Genomic DNA, 23,566 nt, shown 5'->3' on the forward strand with positions numbered 1-23,566 from the left:
GGAATTTTATTTCTAAAGAAATATTTTCTGGCTATAATTTGAACTTTGATATATATATAGTATGTCATATTCTTATAGCCCTATTTGACCTTATATATGGATATCTTTGAACATGTATAATAAGAGAAAACTTGCTTCGGTACAGTTTTTTATTTGCCTTTATTACTTTGATCTTTGTGACAAGTTGTATGCGATTTCTCCACTGTACATAAACTGTTTACCCTATTGCTTGTACTCATTTGACTCATTTGGACACATACAGAATTTGCTTTTGAATTTAGTGATAATAATCGAATAAGCAACCAGTAATACACTTTACATCCAAAAACTTAATTTCAAAATCAGCTTGCCTTAACTAATCTTGGTATTCTTATTATTTTTGCATGTAGCCAGAACATTGTAGTAACTAGGGAGTATAAGGAAATAAAAGACCTTCTTCTGAGGGATTAGACTATATTATGATTATTGCCAATAATAATTTTCATATCGATTTATTATAGCCTTTGCTAAATTTTTATAGTTTAGTCAATGAAGAACATAGACATAACTATACTTGTTAGAATCACTGAGAACCGATAACTGCTTTTGCAACGCACAACCAAACAAGGCCCTAATCTTTTTTATTTGTGTTCATTTTTTATTTATTTCTTTAAAAAAAATTTTTTTAATGTTTTATTTATTTTTGAGAGAGAGAGAGAGAGAGACAGTGTGAGCAGGGGAGGGGCAGAGAGAGAGGGAGACACAGAATCCAAAGTAGGTTCCAGGCTCTGAGCTGTCGGCACAGAGCCCGACGCGGGGCTCGAACTCGGGAACCGTGAGATCCTGACCTCAGCTGAAGTCGGACGCTTAACTGACTGAGCCCCCCAGGCGCCCCCATTTTTATATTTATTTCTGTGATGCCTTATTTATATTTGCCTGTTATGAATACAACATTTACATAATGACGTTACAATGACATTTTTCAAGCTTTTAAACCGAGAAAGACATGGAGCTAGTTCAACTTACACAGCCAAAGAAATTTATCTTAATGTAAATTTAGATAATTTTGGCTAACTTAAAGTAAATTCAAAGAAGGATATTTTGAAAGGAAAAAATAGCATAGTTATTATTAGCACAGATTTTCCCCAAAACATCTTTTTCTTTTTTCTTTCTTTTTTTTTTTAAATTTTTACTTAAATTTTACTTAGGTAACATATAGTGTGATATGAGTGAAATCATACAGTATTTAATCTTTCTCTGACTTAGTTTGCTTATCATAATACAGTCTAGCTCCATCCATGTCATTGGAGATGGTAAGATTTCATTCTTTGTAGGCTAATGTTCTATTGTGTGTGTATACCCCATCTTTTTTTGTTTTAAACATATGTTTTGAAGTAGTTTTTGTTGTTGTTTAGTTCAAATTTTTCTTTAAATTCTAGTTAGTTTACATATAGTATAATAATATGGGTTTCAGGAGTAGAATTTAGTGATTCATCACTTACATATGACACCCAGTGCTCATCCCAGCATGAGATGCCCTTCTTAATGCCCATCCCCCATCTGACCCATCTCCCCACCCACCTCCGCTCCAGCAACCTTCAGCTTCTCCTCTATAGGTAAGAGCCCCTGATGGTTTGTCTCCCTCTTTTATTTTCCTTTCCCCTATGTTCATCTGTTTTGTTTCTTAAATTCCACATATGAGTTAGGTCTTTTACTTAAAATATTTCTTGTTGAAATAGGAGGTTTAAGTCCATGATTATTAGGTCCTAGATTAGCTATGCGTCAGACACACTCAGAGGGCTTTCTAATAAACAAAAACATTAGGAGCCCCATCCCAGAATGACAAAATGAGGATCTCAGGTGGAGTCTGAGAATCAATGTTTCTTAAAAATCTGCATTTATAGTCATCTTTTGTAATCAGATAGAGCTGTGATGGAGGTATTTGGTGTGAATGATTAAAAGTAATATTTAGGACTTTGGGATTCAGATAGCACCTTAGAATCTGTTTATACCCGTGCCTCTCCTGTCTCGTTTCCCAAAGCTGTACAATACAAGAAGAGTGAATGAAGTACCCACAATTTAAATATTAGGCAAAATTGTGAGATAGAGAATACACCAAATAATAATGGATGAAAAATAAATCGAATCCAAAATGGCTAGAAAACCACAGTGGTGTCCAGGTGAAGAAAGCCAATGGACTCATGGGTGGCAAAATGTATTCTGCAATTCCCCCTCCCCTAAATCAAGAAAGAGTTATTCTCAGAAGGATGAGACACCCAGAGAGGGAGTTTTGCAGGCATATCTGGGTATGCAGTGGGGCAGGGAAGAGAGGCAGGAATAAAAAGGGGGGTATGGAGAGTGAATAGGGAACAGAGGTTATAGAATTAAAAAAAAATTTTTTTAATGTTTATTTATTTGTGAGAGAGAGACAGAGTGTGAGCAGAGGAGGGGCAGAGAGAGGGAGACACAGAATCCGAAGCAGGCTCCAGGCTCTGGGCTGTCAGCACAGAGCTGATGCAGGGCTCTAACCCACAAACCACAAGATCATGCCTGGAGCCAAAGTCAGATGCTTAACCCACTGAGCCACCCAGGCTCCCTGAGGTTACAGAATGTTTTAAAAACCATTCCAAAAAAGGGGGATTGTTGTTAAGGCCGGAGCTGCACCCCTGGTGGCACTGCTAACGTGTAGGTAGGGAAGGATCCGTCAGTGACAGAAGCCCCTGTGAAACCAGAACGGGGAGGAGAACCAGAGGAAATCTGGTCACCCTAAGTCACCATATACAGTAAACTCTGTCTCTTAATAAGAAGAGGATGCCCTTGAGACTAAAAAAGCTGGGAAAGATATCCTAATCCTTTCCCTCTTTTAGAGAATCTTCCTTTAAATAATAGTTGGTTCAGAAAAATTCATCTAATTCAAATCTAAGAAAAAATTCAGTTGTATACATAATATTAGGAAAAAGGAATATCACATGTTGTCAATTGAAGAAAAAATGTCACTGGGGAACCTGGAGGGCCCAGTCAGTTAAGCGTCCAACTTCGGCTCAGGTCACGATCTGGTGGTTTGTGAGTTCAAGTACTGCACTGGGCTCTGTGCTGACAGCTCGGAGCCTGAAGCCTGCTTCAGATTCTGTGTCTCCCCCTCTCTCTTCCCCTCCCATGCTCATGTTCTGTCTCTGAGTAATAAATAAAAAATGTTGAAAAAATAAAAAGAGAAACCTCAGGAAGATACCATTACAGTGTGGAGAAAATTTGCAGCATTTCCAACATTGATTTTGGAACTTACTTAAGCAGTTGTGTCACAAAGCAGAACTAAAGGAACTCAGAAAAGAGATGGCAAGACAATAAAAGTAATGTGAAATAAGAATTTTGAAAGACCAAAGAAAAAGAAATGGAAGGAACAGGAAAAATCACTTCAGAAATGGAGACTAAATGACAAGGGGCTGAATAGTGACACTGCAGAAAGCACAGCAATTCCATAAAAATGAAAAAAAATAAAACCATAAAATGAAGAGAGAATTCTATTTTCTGGTCTGGAGTGCAACGACTTTAGAAGTTGCCACTGCACCCTAACAAGTGAAAAGCTGAACGAACTGGAAGAGTAACCGATCTTAGAGCCATCAGTGAGGTGAGGTCCTAGAGCGAATGGCTACACCACAAATAGAAGAGAGAGACAGGGAGATACAGAAAAGTCACAGTTTACTGGGGCACAGATCCACCAGAAGAAACCTCCATGAGAAGCAGTGTGAGGAGAAGAAATTTAAACTTTAACTGAAGAGTTTCTAGAGGCTGAGTCTGAACAACTATGAGAGTACAAAAGCCTCTAGGTAGACCTGGTTATGAGGAGGTTTCCACGCTTTTCTTGTGAGGTCAGCTCCAGTTCTCTCAGGTCCTCACTGTGGGTACTGGAGAAAAATCCCTTTGTGCTTCTGGAAAGGCGAGGAAAAAGGAGCCATTTTGGAAATATTCCAGAGCAATCTGCTTTTCATAACAAGACCAGTCCTTAGGAGAAACGTTTTTACCAGAGCCTCACCCTCTGGAGTTTTATTGAACCCAGACTTCCCTGGGGGGAGGGAAATACCCAGCTCCTGCCCCTTGGAACTATCCCATCCAGCCTCCAGGGAAGAAAACACTGAGAAGCTCTAGTAAACTTCATAGTCCAGGGGCATAGATTCACAAAAAGACTGAGACCTAACCATAGAATCATAGAAAGCTCCCACTCCCCTATTCCTGACTACCACATTACTGAAGGACTAGGTACTACAGTTTCTTTTATCCAGTACATTATATCTACCTTGCAATAAAAAAATTACAAGGAATAGGGCACCTGGGTGGCTCAGTTGGTTAAGCGTCAGACTCCTGAATTTGGCTCAGGTCATGGTTCGTGAGTTCATATCAGGCTCCATGCTGACAATGTGGAACCTGCTTGGGATTCTCTCTCTCCCCCTCTCTGCTCCTTCCCCACTTGGGCACTGTCTCTCTGTCTCTATCAAAATAGAAGAATAAGTAAAGTAAAAGTCACAAGGAGTATTAAAAGACAAAAAAAATTAAATAGAGTTAAAACATTTTGAAGTGAGTAAATAAACATCAGACCCAAAATCAGATATAGCAGGAATTTGGAATTATCAAACCAGGAATTTTCAAATACTATGCTTAATATGCTAAGGAATTTAGTGAAAAAAATAATAATAATGTAAGTAGAGAGATGGAAATTCTTTTATATTTAAATTCTTATTTATATTCTTATCACCAGAAGTCCTAACTACTAAAAGGAAATAAAAATGTATACAGATTGGGAAGGAAGAAATAAAACTATCTCTGCAGATGACATGATCATTCTATGTAGAAAATCAGAAATAACAGGGACGCCTGGGTGGCTCATTTGGTTGAGCATCCAACTCTTGATTTCGGCTCAGGTCATGATCCCAGGCCCAGGGTCATGAGATCGAGCCCTGCACAGGCTCTGTGCTGGGCACGGAGCCTGCTTGAGTTGCTGCTTTCTCTCCCTCTCTCCCTTTCCCTCTCCTGCTTGCAATCTCTTGCTCTTTTTATTTAAAATAAAAATTAAAAAAAAAAAGAAAGAACAAAAAAATCAATTAATAAACACTTATTGTAAGGTTGCAAGATATGAGGTTAATATACAAAAGTGAGTTCACTTCACTATATAACAATAATGAATAAGTAGAATTTGAAGTTAAAAACACAATCCATATACATTAGCACCTCCCAAATGAAATAGGTATAAATTTAACAAAATATTTACAAAGGCTACACGAGGTAAACTGTAAAAGTCCTATAAATGATATAAAAGGAGAACTAAGTAAATAGATATTCCATTTTCATGGATAGGAAGACTCAATATTATTATTTTTTTCATCTTGATCTATAGATTCAGTGCAATGCCGGTTAAAATTGGAACAAGTTATTTTGTGGATATTGACAAGCTGATTCTAAAGTTCATATGGAAAGGCAAAATATCCAGAATGGCCAACTCAGTATTAAAAGAACAAAGTTGGAGGACTGATATTACCTGAATACAAAACTTACAAGAATACTGTAATGCTATAGTAATCAAAACAGTGTGGGACTGGTGCAGAAACAAATAGGGGTGCCTGGGTGCCTCAGTCACTTAAGCATCTGATTCTTGATTTTAGCTCAGGTCATGATCTCAGGGTCATGAGATCAAGCCCCATGTCAGGCTCCATGCTCAGCTTGGGATTCTCTCTCTCTCTCTCTCTCTCTCTCTCTCTCTCTCTCTCTCTCTCTCTCTCTCCCCCTCTCCCTCTCTCTCTCTCTCTTCTCTCTCCCTCCCTCCCTCCTTCCCTCTGTTCCTGTCCCCCTCTCACGCTCTCTCTCAAAATAAATAACTTAAAAAATAAAAAATAGACAAACAGATGGGTAGAATAGAATAGAGAGCCCAGAAATAGACTTGCTTAAATGTAGCTTAGCAAATAGAGTCCACTGGTCTTTGACAAAGCAGCGAAAGTAATACAGTGGAGGAAAGGTAGTCATTTTAACCAGTGATACTGGAACAACGGGGCGTGCACATGCAACAAAACTAATTTAGACATCTTTAAAAAAAAATTCTCTCAAAATGATCATAGACGTAGATGTAAAATGGAAAATGACAAAACTAGACGATAACATAGAAGAACACCTAGGTGGCCTTTTTATATATGACACCAAAGGCATGATTCATGATAGAAATAAATGCTAATCATGCCTTCATTAAAATTAAAAACTGCTCTGAGAAAGATAATGTCAAGGGAATGGGAAGACAAGCCACAGACAAGGAGAAAATATCTGCAAAAGACATATCTGATAAAGGATTTTTATGGAACATATACAGAGAGCTCTTACTACTCAATAAGGGGGGGAAAAAAGCCAACCCTATTACAGAACGTGCAAAAAACCTGAAAGGGCCCTCACCAAAGAAGATAATACAGATGCAAAATAAGTATATGAAAAGATGTTTAACATCTTATGTTATTAAGCAATTGTCAAAATCTAAAACACTGACGATACCAATTCCTGGTCACAGTGTGGAACAGAACTCTAACTTAATGCTAGTATATATTTAGTTCCCCTTTCTCCACATCCTCACCAACATCTGTTCTTTCCTGAATTGTTTATTTTTTTCTTAAATAGTTTATTAGCAAGCTGGTTTCCATATAACACCCAGTGCTCATCCCCACAAGTGCCCTCCTCCATGCCCATCACCCCTCTTCCCCTCTCCCCCACCCCCATCAGCCCTCAGTTCTCAGTATTCAAGAGTCTCTNTATTGTTGAAAGTGGTGCTATGGACATTGGGATACATGTGCACCTATGCATCAGCACTCCTGAATCCCTTGGGTAAATTCCTACCAGTGCTGTTGCTGGGTCCTAGGGGAGTTCTATTGTTAATTTTTTGAGGAGCCTCCACACTGTTTTCCAGAGGGGCTGCATCAGTTTACATTCCCACCAACAGTGTAGGAGGGTGTCCATTTCTCCACATCCTTGGCAGCATCTTGAGTCTCCCTGATTTGTTCATTTTAGCCACTCTGACTGGTGTGAGGTGGTATCTCATTGTGATTTGATTTGTATTTCCCTGATGAGAAGTGATGTTGAGCATCTTTTCATGTGTCTGTTAGCCATCTGGATATCTTCTTTGGAATAGTGTCTATTCATGTCTTCTGCCCACTTCTTCACTGGGTTATTTGTTTGTTGAGTATTGAGTTTGATAAGTTTTTCATGGATTTTGGATACTAACCCTTTATTCAGTATGTCAGTTGCACATATCTTCTCCTATTCCATTGGTTGCCTGTTAGTTTTGTTGATTGTTTCCTTCAGTGTGCAGAAGCTTTTTATCTTGATGAGGTCCCAATAGTTCCCTTTTGCTTTTATTTCCCTTGCTTTTATTTCCATGGCAAGTAAGAAGTTGCTGCAGCTTGGTGGGAATGAAAACTGGTGCAGCCACTCTGGAAAACAGTATGGAGGTTCCTCAGAAAGTTAAAAATAGAACTACCCTATCACTCAGCAATTACACTACTAGGTATTTATCCAAAGGATACAGAAGTGGCACGTGTACCCCAATGTTTATAGTAGCACTATCAACAATAGCCAAATTATGGAAAGAGCTCAAGTGTCCATTGACTGATCAATGGATAAAGAAGGTGTGTGTGTGTGTGTGTGTGTGTGTGGAACAAAGATTGAGTGAGAATCTCTAAGCCTAATATATATAGTTGCTATCTGGCTCTTTACCAAAAAAAAAAAAAAAATGTTGCCAGCCCTGTAGTAGAGAACTAGCCAAAATATTGAGGCATAAGCTTATAGTAACATTGATTACTTTTAATTATAGACTTAAGATTCAAACAGAAGTTTGCAGATAGGGAAAGAAGGCACAGAAACACAATAAATGAAATGGGGAAACAGTTGAAATAGAGGAAATTTTAGAAACCACATTTCTTTTTGCTGTCTATAAAATTTTTTCACAATCTGTGTGAAATGGATAATTCTCTGTGAATATATAATCTACTAAATCTTACCAAAGAAGAGATGGAACTAGATCTAAATAGACAACTTCCAAATAAAAATTTGAGAATGTTGTTAAAGACCTACCACAAAAATTTCCCTGGGAAATTTTACTAAACCTTGAAAAAACAGGAAATCCCATGGAGAATGAGATTAGCCAGATGGTGGGACAGGAGTTTTCTACCATCTTTTCCCCAAAGAACACAGATTTTGACAATCACACACAGATGAGAGTACCTTTGTTGGTCCCCGGAGTCCAGGAGAGAAGTTCGAGGACACCACTGGAGGACAAAAATGTCTGAGATTGGAAACACTGAAGAGAGTAAGAGGAACAATTTCACTTTGTATATGCTACCCCATCTCCATGGCGGCATAGCTCAGCATCAAAAGATACACACTTAGCCTGCCGTTTTTCCCACAGAGGAAAGTGAGAGCATGTGAAATGAGTTTCCAGCTTCCCCAGCTATGCACAACCTTGCCAGAGACACCCATTTCTTTCTCACTCTTTCAGAAAACAGACATGATCTACACGACCAAGGGGCAGGGAGAGTCTAGGATCATAGCAGCCGGTGCTCAGGTCTTACTAATCATTTCACGGATTCCATTATCAAGCCTGACCACAGGCTGCTGGGGACACTTGGCCAATGGAACCCCCTAGCTGGCCCACAGGCATCTCCAACATTCCATTCTCTTTACCCACGTGGTACTCCACCCCATAACTGTGTATGGCCCTGAGGGCAGTAAGTACAAATTTTTGTGGACAGTAAGAGTAAGTAAAAGCCAGCTCAACCCCGTAGAATTGGAAGAAAGCATACAAACTTTAGTATTCAGCACAGCTTTACAGGAAAGCAAACAGGAGATGCTCAAGCTTGGCCTGGCTTCGTGGAATTAGGAGAAGGCATACAATGTTAATAATTCACCCCCAAGAGGGAAGAACTGGAGTAGGCATGTTCATAGAGAAGGTATGAGAAAGCTTTAGAATTGTCAGCAGGGCCAACAGAGGCATTTTTCCCCTGAAAGCAGTTAGTAAAGATTGGAGGAGCTGACTGGTTCTTCAAATGCTAAGACAATAATATAAGACTTAAAGGAATCTAAAAAAGCAAGGAAACATAATACCAGCAAAGGAATAAAATAATTTTCTAGTAACCACCCATAAAGAAATGGAGATCTCCAATTTGCTTGATAAAGAATTCAGATTGTTTTGAAGAAGCTCAACAAGCCACCAGAAAGCACAGAATGAAATCAGGTAAACCATACATAAAAAGTTTAACAGAGAGATGGAAACCATAAAATAAAAATCAAAGAGGAATTGGGGAGCTGAAGAATACAATGAATGAAATGGGAAAATCCAGTAGAAAGCAGCAGCAGCAGAATGAAGCAAGCAAACCAAAGAATCTGTGAACTTGAAGATAGTTCAAGTTCACTTGAACTTTATACTTATCCAGTCAGAGGAGAAAAAGGTAAAATGAATGAAAAAAGAGTGAGAAAGCCTATGTGAATTGTGGGATATCATCAGGTGAAACAATGTAAGCATTAGAAGAATCATAGGGGGTCAAAGAGGGAGAAAAGTGCAGGGGGTGCCTAGGGGGCTCAGGCAGTTAAGCATCTGACTCTTGATTTCAGCACAGGTCACGATTTCACAGTTTGTGAGATTGAACCCCACATCAGGCTCTACACTGATAATGAGGAGAGCATGCTTGGGATTCTCTCTCTCCTCTCTCTCTCTCTACCCCTCCCCTGCTTGCTCTCTCTCTGTCAAAGTAAATAAACATTGAAAAATAAAAGGGCAGAAAGTTTATTTAAAGAAATAGTGGCTAACAGTTTTCCAGGTCTGGGGAGAGAAATGGATATCATGAAGCCTGTAATTCCCCACACATATTCAGCCCAGCGAGTACTTCCCTGAGACATCATGATAAAATGTTTAAAATCAAAGGCACAGATAATTTTCTAATTTTGAAAGCACAGAGACAAAAAACTCCTTACATCAAAGGAACACCCAACAACCTATCAGTGGATTTCTCAGGAAAACCCTTATAGTCCAGGAGAGAGTATGTTGATATATCAAAAGTCCTTAAAGGAAAAAATGCCAAGCAAAAATACTGCCAGCAAAGCTGTCCTTCCAAAACTAAGGAGAGAGGAAGATTTTCACAGACAAACAAAAGATGAGAGAGTTCATTACCACAAGGCTTGCCTTACAAGAAACGCTGAAATCAGTTCTTTACACTGAAGTGAATGGATATAAACATAAAAATATAAAACACACTATAATAATGTGATATGATTGTATATTAATCACTTTAAAAGTTAAAGGTCAAAAATACTAAAAAACAACTATTGCTACAATATTTTTAAATGGATATGCAATATAAAATGTGTAAATTGTGACATTAGAAACAAAATATTTGGGAGAGTAGAGTTTTTGTATGAAGTCAAAGTTAACTAATCAGCTTAAAATAGAATGTTATAAGATGTTTTAATCTAAACTACAAAGCAAAATCTTACAATAGATATACAAGCAATATCTTACAAAGGAATCAAAGTGTACCAGTACAGAAAATCATCAGATCACAAGGGAAGACCGCAACAGAGGAAGAAAGAAAATACAGAACAAGAACAACCAGAATATGAATAAGGTGGCATGTGTAAGTCCTTACATATCAGTAAGTGCTTTAAATAAATGGATTAAATTCCCAAGTAAAAAGATATAGTGATTGAATGGATACAAAATAACACCTACCTATATGCTGCTTACAAGAGACTGGTGTCAACTTTATAGACATAAGCCGAAAGTGAAGAGATGGCAAAAATAATATTTGATACAGATGAGAAGTAGAATAGAAGAAGGGCAGATATACTTACATCAAAAAACATAGGCTTCAAGAATTTTAACAGACAAAGACAGTTATTATATGATAAATATATGATAATGGTAAAGGAGTCAGTTCATCAAGAGGAAATAACAATTGTATATATACATGCACCCAACATCAAAAGACCTAAATATAGTGAGCAAATACTAACAGGTGTGAGGGAAAAAATAATATATATACAGTACAATAATAATAGGGGACTTTGTATCCCTCTTCTAACAACAGATAGATCATCGGGATCATCAGTAGGAAGCATTGGAATTGAACTATACATTTAAACCAAATGGACCTAACATTACAGAACATTCCATCCAACAGCAGGATACACATTTTTCTCAAGTGTGCATAGAACATTCTCCAGAATAGATCATATGTTAAAGCTCAAAACAAGTGTCAACATATTCAAAAAGATAGAGATTATAAAAACTATCTTTTCCAACCATAACAGTAAGAAACTAGAAATTAGTAGAAGGCAAAATCTGGAAAATTCGCAACTGTGTAGGGCCTGAAGGAAAACCTCCTGAATAACCAATGGATCAAAGAAGAAATCAAGGGAAATTTAAAAAATATAAATACATCAAAACAAAAAATGGAAATACAAAATAGCAAAACTTCCAGGATGTTGCAAAAGCAGGTTAAGAGGGAAGTTCATCACAATAAACACCTACATTAAGAGAAAAGAAAAATCTCAAATAAACAACTTAACACCTCAGGGAACAAGAAAAGAACAAAGCCCAAAGATAGAAGATGGAAAGAGGTAACAAAGATTGGAGCAGAAATAAATAGAAACCAGAAAAATAATAGAAAAGATCAATGAAGCTAAGCATTGGGTTTTTGAATAAACAAAATTGACAAGCATTTACCAAGACTAGCTGAGAAAAGAGAGAAGATTGGGGCGCCTGGGTGGCTTAGTCAGTTAAGCGTCTGACTTTTGCTTAGGTCATGATCTCGCAGTTTGTGGGTTTGAGCCCTGCGTCGGGCTCTGTGCTGACTGCCAGTTCAGAGCCTGGAGCCTATTTCAGAGTCTGTGTCTCCCTCTCTCTCTGACCCTCCCCTGCTCACGCTGTCTCTCTCTCTCTCCTAGAAATAAATAAAAAATATTAAAAAAAAAAAGAAAGAAAAGAGAGAAGACTTAGATAAATAAATCTGAATCGAAACCGTAGATATCACAACTGATCCCATAAATACAAAGGATCATAAGACACTATTGTGAACAATGATAAAACGACAAATTGGATAATCTTAGAGAAATGGATACATTCCTAGAAACACACAACTTACTAAGACTGTATCTGAACAGACATAATGAGTAAGGAGATAAAATGTCTAGGAGGTATAGAATCACCATCAGAGCAATTAGTAGCATAATGGACTTAAACCTGGTTTAAGCCTTTTTTGCCCTGAGGGGTTTGTTTGTTTGTTTGTTTTTTCTTTTTTATTTAACTTGTGAGAAAGAGCATGAGCAGAGGAGGGGCAGGTAGAGAGGGAGAGGGAGAGAGGCAGAGAGAGAGAGAGAGAGAGAATATCCCAAGAAGGCTCCACACTGTCAACATAGAGCCCAATGTGGGGCTCGATCCTACAAACCACGAGATCATGGCCTGAGCTGAAATCCTGAGTCAGACACACAACTGACTGAGCCCCCCCAGGCGCCCCATCTTCCTGTTTTGAAAAGATGTATATAATTTATTGGATGCTGCTCCTTCAGAAACAGGTTTTAGGTAGTTTTTCGTGTAATCATAAAATAACATCCTGAAGGTGAAAAAGAAAGGTAATAATGCTTTTCTTTGGGGGCGGGGCATTATTCTAGGCATAGCCCTTTTATACCTGCAGCTGTACCGGGTCACCTGTGACCAGACCTACCTGCTCCGATCCCTGGATTATGTCAAGAGAACACTCCGGAACCTGAGCGGCCGCCGGGTCACGTTCCTGTGTGGAGATGCCGGACCCCTGGCGGTAGGAGCTGTGGTGTATCATAAACTCAAAAGTGACTGCGAGTCCCAGGAATGCATCACAAAGTGAGTTTTGAAAACTCCCAAGTATTTTCTCTAAATTCTTGATTCAAGGTGTTGCTGTGGAAAGATACTCAAAAAAGAAGTTATTTTTTTAAATTCATCTACTATTGCAAACAGGCCTTTCCAAGAAGTAAAGAGGTTATGTATTCATTTGGGCCTAATGATAAGATCATACGCGTCCTTTCTATCCAAGCCTGTGTGTCTGCCTTAATCTGGGGAGTAATAAACATGTTTCTTCCTGTTATTTTAATCTTTTCCTAAGTAATCTTGGTTGCCTTCCTTGCATGAAAATTGGCTTATACGCCCTGGGTTCACTCTCATAACTAAGTTATTTTTAAGGCTCAATTGTCTTGGAATAATTGGTGTAAAACTCTTATTGCACCTATTGGTTTATGTTCTGTTTTGAAGAGGTAGAAATCAGGGCTCACTCCCGTGGTCTGCTGGAGCGCCTCGCATGTGCTAGTCAGTTGAAAGAGTGGTTCAAGCTAGTTGCCAGGCACTGACTACACTTTAGTCCTATTTTCTTCTAAATTTTAAGTCATTTTGGATTTTAAAATTGAATATCATCTCTCACACTGTTTAGACTAGATATAAAGGTAGATTTTTTTTTTTTTTTTTTTAATTTATTTGTTCTGAGAGAGGGAGAGAGAGAGAATCCCAAGCATGGTCTGCAGGGTTAGCACAGAGCCTGATGTGGGACTCAAACTCAGGAACCATGAGATCATGACCTGAGCAAAAGTCGAACACTTAACTGACTGAGCCACCCACCCAGGCACCCCTTAAGGTAGATATTTTGAACAGAAGGGTGTTTTGTTATTAATTTGATATCTGAGAGAGAAATTAGTGTAGTGGAAAAGCTTTTGTTGTTTGGGTAGGTTTTTAAGAGGTTTTTATTTTTATTTTTAAAACTCGGCTTTAAATTTAACGTAACAAGCAATTCCCAAAGCGATGGGGTTATTGACAGCGTCAGGAAGAAGTATTTCAGACATTGCCTGGGAAAACAGAATTTTTCCTGTCGGGTAGACTTCTGCAGCTCCAGAAGACGATTGTGTGCAGAGATTCGGACCTTCCCGATGAGCTGCTCTATGGACGGGCGGGTTACCTGTACGCCTTACTCTACCTGAACACGGAGATCGGCCCGGGCACCGTGTGTGAGTCGGCCATCAAAGAGGTACAGCGGGGTTGCCTCAGCGGTGCGCGTGCGCGCGTGTCTGCCATCCCGGCCCCCCTGCCCGCATGGAGCTGCGTTGGTGGCCAGGCTCCGCTCCTAGGTGGGAGTGATTTCCTCAGGCAGGTCATAAAATCACTCAATAGCTCCTTTTCTTCCTTCCTAGGTATGTTTTGTAAAAATCTGTGCTCTTAGGCCTGTGTTAATTCACCTGTTTTTACTAGAACCAAAAAGATAGAATATTTATTTCTCTGCCATGAGGTATCTGAGCCGGTTAGGCAGCCCTGCGAACATGGTTAAGGGTCCATTCCTTTCGTCCTGTGCCACCATGTCCGAGGGGCGTGCCCTTATCTGCACCACCAGAGCTCCTTGAGCACTGAAGTAGGGCATACGCAACTTTGTTTTTAAGGCCCTGACCGAGAAGTTGCGTCCTTCACCCCTGCTCACGCCTCACTGCCAGAACTTAGAGGACGGTGTCTGTCCGTCTGGAGCCCAGAGGCCAGGTGCCCGGAGAAAACGTGGAGCACTGTTCCAAAGGAGGAGGGGAGAAAGGGTGTGAGGAAACCATGGACTAAAACCCTGCATGCTGCAGGCACGTCATTAGCCTCTCGTGAGGAAGGCCGCTTTCCCCAGCCTTTCCTGGAAGGTGTCGAGCCAGTCTTTGGGGACACCATGGCAGTTACAAGGCGACTCAGGCGTCTGGGAAAGTTCTTCTGGGAGGTTTTTCTAGGTTCTAGTAAACTGTTCACACAGAGACCTCTTCTGTTTCTTGGTTTGACTTCCTAATGCCTTTTTCTCCTCTGAGATTATCTTCTGATTTCCCTCTGCCTCTGTTTATTAACTTAGAAAATAAAGATATAAGCAGCGGTGGCTACTCACAGCTTACAGATTCTTAGGTTAAATCATCTCTGTGAAGACGTGGTTAGTCAGACAAAAACAGGCGACTTACGCGGTCTTCCAACATCCGTAGGTAGTCGATGCCATTATTGAATCAGGCAAGACTCTGTCACGGGAAGAGAGGAAGGCTGAGCGCTGTCCCCTGTTGTATCAGTGGCACCGGAAGCAGTACGTTGGGGCAGCGCATGGCATGGCCGGAATCTACTACATGTTAATGCAGGTAAGCAAGAGCGCTCTGGAGTATGAATACACTGACTGCAGTCAGGTACTCGGTCAGGTGGGAAATGGGGCCCAAAATGTTAGTGTAAATGCAGCAGACTGAAGTGAATGAGGACCTGCACTGAACCATGGATACTCATGCTCTGCTTCATGAACCCCACGCAGTGAAGTCCAAGAGTGCATCCTGCACGCACCTCCGTCCTGGGTTAGTTAGGTGTCGGCCGCCCACGTTTCTCTCCTGTCCATGTCCTTCTGCTCGCAGTAGTAGTAACTCTTTGAAGAGACAGAAACCTTCAGGGGACAGAAAGGGCCTCCAGCATCCAGACCCGGGCAGAGACTGATGTTCAGATGCCCCCAACTTGCTGTCGGTCGTGTTCTGAATCTTTAACTTGTTACCGTTGTGGTGATGCTCTGCTCTCAGTCAGCCCTGGTGTCTCCTGAATTAAGCATCACTGTTCGTGAGGCAGGCAGAGACCCCACCCCGAATACTGCTTCAGCCTGCTTCTAGCCTTCTGGCCTGGGCTTCCCTTCCCTGCTGCGGACACAGCCAACGTTCTTTTTCTTCAGTTAAGCCTTTCTTTATAAGAAACTCACCCGTAAGAGAGTAGTTCATGCGCAAAAATCCCAAAGCAGTAAGTCAGGGAGCATGGATTAGAAGCTAGAGCTTTTTAACTAAAACCCCATGTATTTCTTTTTAACAATTTTACTTCAAATTCCTTTTTCAAAACCTACTCTATCATGAGGCACCTGGGTGACTCAGTCGGTTAAGCGCCCGACTTCGGCTCAGGTCATGATCTTGCGGTTGATAAGTTAGAGCCCCGTGTCGGGCTCTGTGCTGACAGCTCAGAGCCTGGAGCCTGCTTCGGATTCTGTGTCTCCCTCTCTCTCTGCCCCTCCTGAGCTCACATTGTGTGTGTCCTTCTCTCTCAAAAATAAATAAACATTTTAAAAAATTTACGTGGTGTTAGAAGGTAGGGGGAGGGACGGTGAGGTATCCCCCAACTGAGAAGGCAGAAAACAAAGCAGGCCACTCCATGCAGTTTCCACAGACTTTTCTTCAGGGGGGTGGGGGGAGTCGGAGAGGATGATCCATGGCACCTGCTTAAGTATTTTCTGCAAGGCCCAGACCTTAGGCCATAGATTTTGTGGAGGGAAGGGACCTGCACAAGAGCATCGTAGTGACGTCGGAGGGTTCGCTCACACCTCGAAGGGCTTGCGCACACCGGATGGGCAGCTACCCTGTAGTGAGCTCTCAGAGCCCCACCTGTGCAGCAGGAGTGTGTTACGTCTGACAGACTCCCGGGGGGTGGAGGGGGCAGGGCAGGCTTCCCTGTCCCTGGCATGGCAGGTGTTTCTGAGGCGTGTACATTAATCTCCAAATGGCCCAGAATACACAGCCACAAGAGAGGCCCCTGAGCGAACGGGACCAAGATGGAGGGCAAGGGTGCGGTCGGTGTTGCCAGCACCCCAGCAAATGCGTGGGCTTCCAGTAAAGCGGCTTGTCCTCCGCGGTGTGGATGGGCCTCGGTCAGTCAGAAGGCTTCCCCGGAGCGAGAGGGAATTCTCCAGCAGATGGCCTTCATGCTGTTTTCAACGTGAAAAAGAATTGAAACAGAAAAAGGTCCCAAGTCTTAAATAACCAGATAATCAAATTAATTTTCATTTTAGATACTCCTCAGTATTCCAGGTAGTTGATGCTTTAGGATACTGGCTATGATACAGAGGCTTAAAAAACACATAAGGAAAAATAAATTCAATGTTCTGTTTTTATTTATTTGTTTAAAGCCAGCAGCAAAAGTGGACCAAGAAACCTTGACAGAAATGGTAAAACCCAGTATTGATTACGTACGTCACAAAAGATTCCGATCCGGGAATTACCCGTCATCGTTGAGCAATGAGACCGACCGCTTGGTCCACTGGTGCCACGGTGCCCCGGGCGTCATCCACATGCTCATGCAGGCTTACAAGGTCAGTGCGCCCGTCTGCACCACGGGTGTTTACTGTTTCGAGCTTCGTTTTTTTTCCCACCAGGTTCCCAGTTAGATTTTGGCCAGCACCTCAGATCACAGACTAAACGCTTTTTAGACTTAATGTTTTTACAAAATAAAGTCTCCCTGCTTCCCTTTATCGCCCCTGTCGTTGGAGCTGTGTGTGTGTGTGTGTGTGTGTGTGTGTGTGTGTGTGTGTGTGTATGTGTGTGTGTGCGCGCGCGTGTATGTGTTGACAGGGGTTACATTCATGTGTAAAAGAAAATGTAGGTGATAGCATCGTCATGAGTTTTATTCTGAGTGTGAACGTCCAGGAAGGCAGTAGCGCTGCTGTGACCAAAGGCTTTTTTGTTTGACTTCCCATCATTTTACTTGCTTGAATAATAAGCCTTTATTGCTGGATATGATGCTTATTCAGGGGCTTTTAAATTTGAGTTTGAAATTGTTAGAAAATTATTCATCAGGGATGGGTGTGATGTTCCAAGTTTTACACGTACGGAGTATTATCTGAATATAGGCGGTGCCTTTCCTGATGAATTCTGATGCTCTCCATAAATTGGGGCACGATATTGAGTACATTTGATTTCTCTCCTGGACTAAATTGTACGTTGAAAGCAAACAGTGCTGCTTTTTTTTTTTCTGGTGTTTTTAATGTGTTTTCTTCAGATTTTATTCCATAGAAGTTGAAATTACAGACTGCTTACTATATTCTGTACCACTTAAGTTTTGTATCCTTTCTTGGAAAAAAATAATGGACATTTTCAGAGAAAAATGTTTTCAAGCACGTTTTTTAGAAGACTTAACACTTTTATTTTTTAAATCTGTATTTGAATATAGTTGGCCCGCAGTGTGGTCTCTGGTGTGCAGCGTGCAATTCCACAGGTTTACGTGTCACGCTGGGCTTACCGCAGTGCCAGCTGTCGCCAGACGACCCTCTTACAGTGTCACTGCCCGTTCCTTGGGCTGTGCCGTTTATTCCTGTGACTTATTCCCCACCCCCGACCGGAAGCCCGTATCTCCTACTCCCTTTCACCCATTTTGCCCATCACCCCCCCTCCTCCCCCTGGGCAGCCATCAGTTCTCTGTATTTGCGGGTCTGATTCTCCTCTTTATTTTATTCGTTTTTTTTTAGATTCTACATGAGTGAAATCATATGGTATTTGCCTTTCTCAGTCTGAACTATTTCACTCAGCATTATACCTTCTTGGTCCATCCATGTTGTCCCAGATGGCATGATCTCAGCCTTTTTTATGCCTGAGTAATATTCCATTATATATGTTCTCTCTCTGTATATAAACACAAACATGCCGCATCTTTCTTAGCCATTTGTCTGTCACTGGACACTCAGGTTGCTTCCATATCCTAGCTATTATAAATACTGCTGCAGTAAACATAGAGTAGATATACCTTTTTAAATTAGTGGGTTTTGTTTTCTTTGGGTAGATACTCAATAGTAGAATTATTAGATCATATGGGATCTGTATTTCAAAATTTTTGAGGAACCATTATACTGTGTTCTGTACTGGCTGAACTAATTTACATTCCCATCAGTGGTGTATGAGGGTGCTTCTCTCTACCTCCTCTCCAACACCTGTTATTTCTTGTCTTTTTGATTTCAGCCATTCTCACTGGTGTGAGATGATATCCCACTGTGGGTTTGACCTCTGTTTACCTGATGATTTGTGATGTTGAGCATCTTTACATGGTCTGTTGCCATCTGTACGTCTCCTTTGGAAGAATGTCTATTCAAGTTCTCTGCCCATTTTTTTTTTTAAGTTTATTAATTTTGAGAGAGGGGGAGAGAGCACAGGCAGGGGAGAGGCAGAGAGAGAGAGAGAGAGAGAGAGAGAATCCTAAGCAGGCTCCACACTGTCAGTGCAGAGCCCAGAGCAGAGTTCAATCTTAACAACCCACAAAGTCATAACTGACTGAGGCACCCGGGAACCCCCTCTGCCCATTTTTTAACTGGATTGTAAACAATGCTTCTTTTGTAACTTTATTTTTTAAATACATCTTTATTTATAATATTTGATGTTGGAGATTGTTGCTCATATATCAAAGTATATGCCAATAATCACAAAGATTGATTCGTGTTTTGGCAAAGTCCCTTAGTTTTGTGGAAGTAGATGGAATTGATGAAGCATAATTCACATGTCTGCCGGAAAATGACAAAAGTTCTGGTCTCTGAATCCATTTTATTTTCTCTTTGTGACTAACCTATAATGAGTTATTTAGAAAAATTGTGGGGAATTATCTCTCATAATTTAGGCAAATTTTTTCAGAATTTTTTAGTCTCCCTACAACAGTAACACCTAAAATATTCAAATAATATAAAAGTCAGATATGAGCTTTCAAGAAAATGTCAGAAAGTGATGATACTTGGTCAGAGCAAAGCACAGTGAAACACGCTTTGGAAATCAGAAGAACTTAATGATTCATCTTCTTAACTATTAATACCTCAGCCTTTAAATTAAAACAGAATTTTGTTCAAGTCACTGCCTCCCTTTTTTAGAGCTCTGGAGCAATCATTGGACCTTCAGTGACATAGAAGTTTATAATAAATATCCAGCCATAAAATCTAAGTATACTGTTGACAGACAAGGACCCTTTGATGTCCAAAACAGATGCAGGACTTTGTTAAAATGTAAAAAGATTTGTTTGCCAAGCTCCTTGTTCTCTTTCACATTAAAGAGGATGAGCTGTAGAGGGGGGGGCACTCCTGGTGGCCCACAGTCTTGGCTTCTGAGGGTCTCCCCCACCCCCACCGCTGAGCCAGTGGAAGCAGGTAATGAGCCAGGGCACCCAGCGGGGCTGTCATCCCGGGGATTACGTCATCCCGTTCGCCCTGCTGACCGGCACCGCCAGCGCTGGTCACACGTAGCGGGTCTCTGCTCCTGGTTGTGCCACACACAGCGCAGCCCCGCGGCTGCCCGGCTGCCCCTCACCCAGAATATCCTTTGAATGTCTGTCCCTGCCCTGCGTATTCCAAAACAGAAATTTCTGTCTTCTAGAAAGTATGGAACCAAAGACATGAAGATCCCATACTTAGTCACTAAAACTTAATTTTGCCCATTTACACAAGACAGTCAAACATGAGGAGGGCGAGGAATATCAGAATCTTTTGGGGAAGAAGGCATCAGTGGCAATTTGACAAGGCACATAGAACATAGTTTTACCGTTAGGGGCAGAAATACATTTTCAGAGCCCATGTGTGGCGTGTGAGATTTTTGTGTGGCCAAGGCGGAGAGTGCTGTGGCCAGGGATGGGGTGGGAAGTGCAGGGCTAGAGAAACACAGCTCTGGGCTCATTTCCTCTCAGGCTTTTGTTAACTCCAGAGAGGCTGCCTTCACGGAAGGGGTCTCAGAATTAGGAAGTGCTTACATTTTGCATGATAAGTTCTCAGCCATTTCTCAGGCTGGCATGGCAGCTCCTAGGTTCTTCAACATAAGGCTTTCAAGTATTTGAAAATGTATTAATATCCTTTGCTGATAAAACCATTGGAATGCCTGCGTGGCTCAGTTGGTTATGTGTCCAACTCTTGATTTTGGCTCAGGTCCTGATCTCATAGTTTCTGAGTTTGAGCCCGGCATCGGTGTCAGCGCTAACAGTGAGATTCTCTCTCTTTCCCTCTCTCTCCGCCCCTCCCCTGCTCACGTTCTCTCTCTCTCTCTCTCTCCCTCTCCCTCTCTCCCCCCTCCCCTCCCTCCCTCCCCATCCCTCAAAATAAATAAATAAACTTAAAAAAAACCTATAAATTGAGTGAAGGCTCACTTAATCTGTTTTCCCTTCCTGTAGATGCTATTCATGTTGCAGTGGGTAGCTGAGCGTACTCTACTTTGTATGGATATGTATTATTTTTTAATTTAAAATTCTATAGTATTTTAGATGATCCTTGAGAAAATGTCAGGGTTTTAACGATATGGAATTTTATGAATTGCAAATGATTTTCTGACAAATTACATTTGTGGACCCCATAGCTGGAAGCTATTTTGCTGAGTAGTTCCAACCAGTTCTTGGTTATCTGACAGTAAATTACAGGTAATGGTAATAAATTCTCTTCTTCTGACTACACATATGGACCCTCCTGTATTAGCAGCTTGAAGGGATTCGGCCACTATAAACAAATGCTACCATTGGTCAGATGAAAATTGTATTTGGAAAGGTGTTTACAAATATGGTGCCTAAGAAAGCTTTGTAAGTCATACCCGTGATATCAGTGTCCTGTTTCGATTCTGTGCCGATGTGTGGGACCACCATGGCTTCCCCGCTCCCGCACCTACATGCCTGCCCTGACAGCCCCAGAGTGGAAATGCTCCCTGATGGTCACCCGCTGACCGCGCATCAGAGGATGTTTTCACATAAACTCCAGAAGCTCATTCGTAAGTTGATTATTTGAAATACGGAATATCTAGGGGGTGCTTAGCAGACTCACCTGGAGAGATTCTTTCAAACTACACTTTCCTTCCTTCTTCCTCAGGATCGTGATACCTTCCTAAGTTTAAACATCACTTCTGTTAAGACAGTTTATCCACTCGTTTTCCAGTTGTTTCTAGTTCTTTAATGAATCAGATGCTGAGAACACTTCCTGCAGGTCCTTGGGGCCAGCACCTGGGAAGAGAATTACTGATCGGAGACTAGCTGCAGTTTTGTAAGAAGCTGCCAGAGCTTCGTGCTCCTACATTCCGTCAACAGTGGAAGAGAGTTCTCCACATGTTTGGCAACAGTTGGTATTGAAAGTCACTTTAATTTTATTCTGGTGACTATTTCACTGTAGTTTTAATATGCATCTTCCTGAAGATTAGTGATGAGCAGTTTTGCCTGTGTTCGTGGGTCATGTGTGTATCTCCCTTGGTGGACCGTCTCTTTGTTTGTTTCCCACCTTGTTTTATTCTTTTTTTTGATCCTTTTATTATTGGGCTGTAAGAATTCTTAATATGCTCTGGTTATAAGTTTTTGTCAGGTATATGTTTTAGAAACAGTTTTGTAGTTGACCTAATCATTACCTTCATGGTATGTGTTGATGAAGAGAGTTTTTAATTCTGATAAAGTCTGTGTTTTGTCAAGTGTTTTTTTTTTAATGTTTATTTTTGAGAGAGCGAGAGAGAGAGACAGAGTGTGAGTGGGGGAGGGTCAGAGAGAAAGGGAGACACAGAATCTGAAGGAGCTCCAGGCTCTGAGCTGTCAGCACAGAGCCCGATGCAACTCAACAAACTGAGATTATAACCTGAGCCAAAGTCAGCCCCTTAACCAGCTGAGCCCCCCAGGCGCCCCTGTCAAGTGTTTGTTTGTTTTTTTAATGGTAATTTCTTTTTGTATCTTGTCCAAGAAATCATTAGTCTAAAAAAGCCTAAAGCCAGTTGTTTTACCAGCAAAATGGGCTTCCTCAGGAAGAGCAGAGAATTACATTTGGGATGTGCAGGCTATGGCAAAACCACAGGCAATCCAACAAAGGAAAGAAACATGGAGAAGGCGGAAAGGGGGGAGGGCTTGTTTTGAATGTAAGTAAGTCCATTAAGAAAAAGCAAGAGTTCAGGGTGATGACAGTCTCTTGTTGACTGAGTTGCAGGGGTTGTCAATTTCGTTTTTTTTTTCCCCTGTTGGGGCCTATAATTGATGATTCTGTTTCCCCTTTTGTTTGGGTGTGGAATTGACAAGCCTTTCTGGAATGGACTAGAGGGTGGGGCTTCCCTTCTAACCTCCCAACTCTATTCTAGTGAGATTTCCCTTCATCAATTGTTACAAAATTTTACTTACCCTCAGATTATACAGAGAATATTCTCCTACAAACTGCATGGATTTATTTAGATTTTACGTTTAGAACTGTGAACTATCTCTAACTCTTATATGTTACGTGTATATTTGGTGTATTAGGATTGTGTCTGTGAGGTAAGAAGAGAGGTTCTTTGTTTTTTAAGCATCAGGAAATCTGATTGTTCCTACATTGTTTATTGTAAAGACTTTTTTTCTTCATTTGATGGATTTGGTGTCATTCATACTCATAAACAGCCACTGAGATGAGGAAATAGTATCCTTTTATAGTTGAGAAAACTAAGACCTAAGAAGTTGAGTGATTTGTCCAGGGGCCACACAGTTAAAAGGTGACAGAGCTGAGATTCAGACTCAGGCAGTCTGACCCCAGAGCCCACGTCTCAGATCACTTTTATGAGTTAGAGTCTCGCATCTGACCCTGGTGAATAGACTCTTCATCAGGAATAGTGAGTAAGATGGAAATGACCCTCTCTTTTCCCTTCCCCTACCCTCTGCAGACACTGATTCACATAGTCCAACCCTTTTTTTGAGGTCACTACTAATCAGCTACAAGTAGATGAATCCTGTTTGCCAGGAAGATCATCTCTGATGGCCCCTTTGCCTCTAACTGTCCAGAACGCATTTGCAGCAGAATGGAATGAGGTGGTAAACGGGGGG

The 23,566-nt window shown here is 41.1% G+C and overlaps 1 protein-coding gene across 1 annotated transcript in view; it reads left to right on the top strand.

Annotated features, from left to right (window-relative positions):
• Positions 1–23,566, top strand: part of LANCL2 (LanC like glutathione S-transferase 2) — a 44,096-nt gene that overhangs the window by 12,823 nt on the left and 7,707 nt on the right. Inside the window, exons 3-6 of the mRNA XM_077765834.1 lie at positions 12,664–12,871; positions 13,892–14,039; positions 15,007–15,153; positions 16,938–17,120. Coding sequence (XP_077621960.1) covers positions 12,664–12,871; positions 13,892–14,039; positions 15,007–15,153; positions 16,938–17,120 — 686 coding nt within the window. The remainder of the gene's footprint in view (positions 1–12,663; positions 12,872–13,891; positions 14,040–15,006; positions 15,154–16,937; positions 17,121–23,566) is intronic.

This window comes from Crocuta crocuta, unplaced genomic scaffold, assembly GCF_008692635.1.
Source record: "Crocuta crocuta isolate KB4526 unplaced genomic scaffold, BGI_CrCroc_1.0 scaffold751, whole genome shotgun sequence".
NCBI lineage: Eukaryota > Metazoa > Chordata > Mammalia > Carnivora > Hyaenidae > Crocuta > Crocuta crocuta.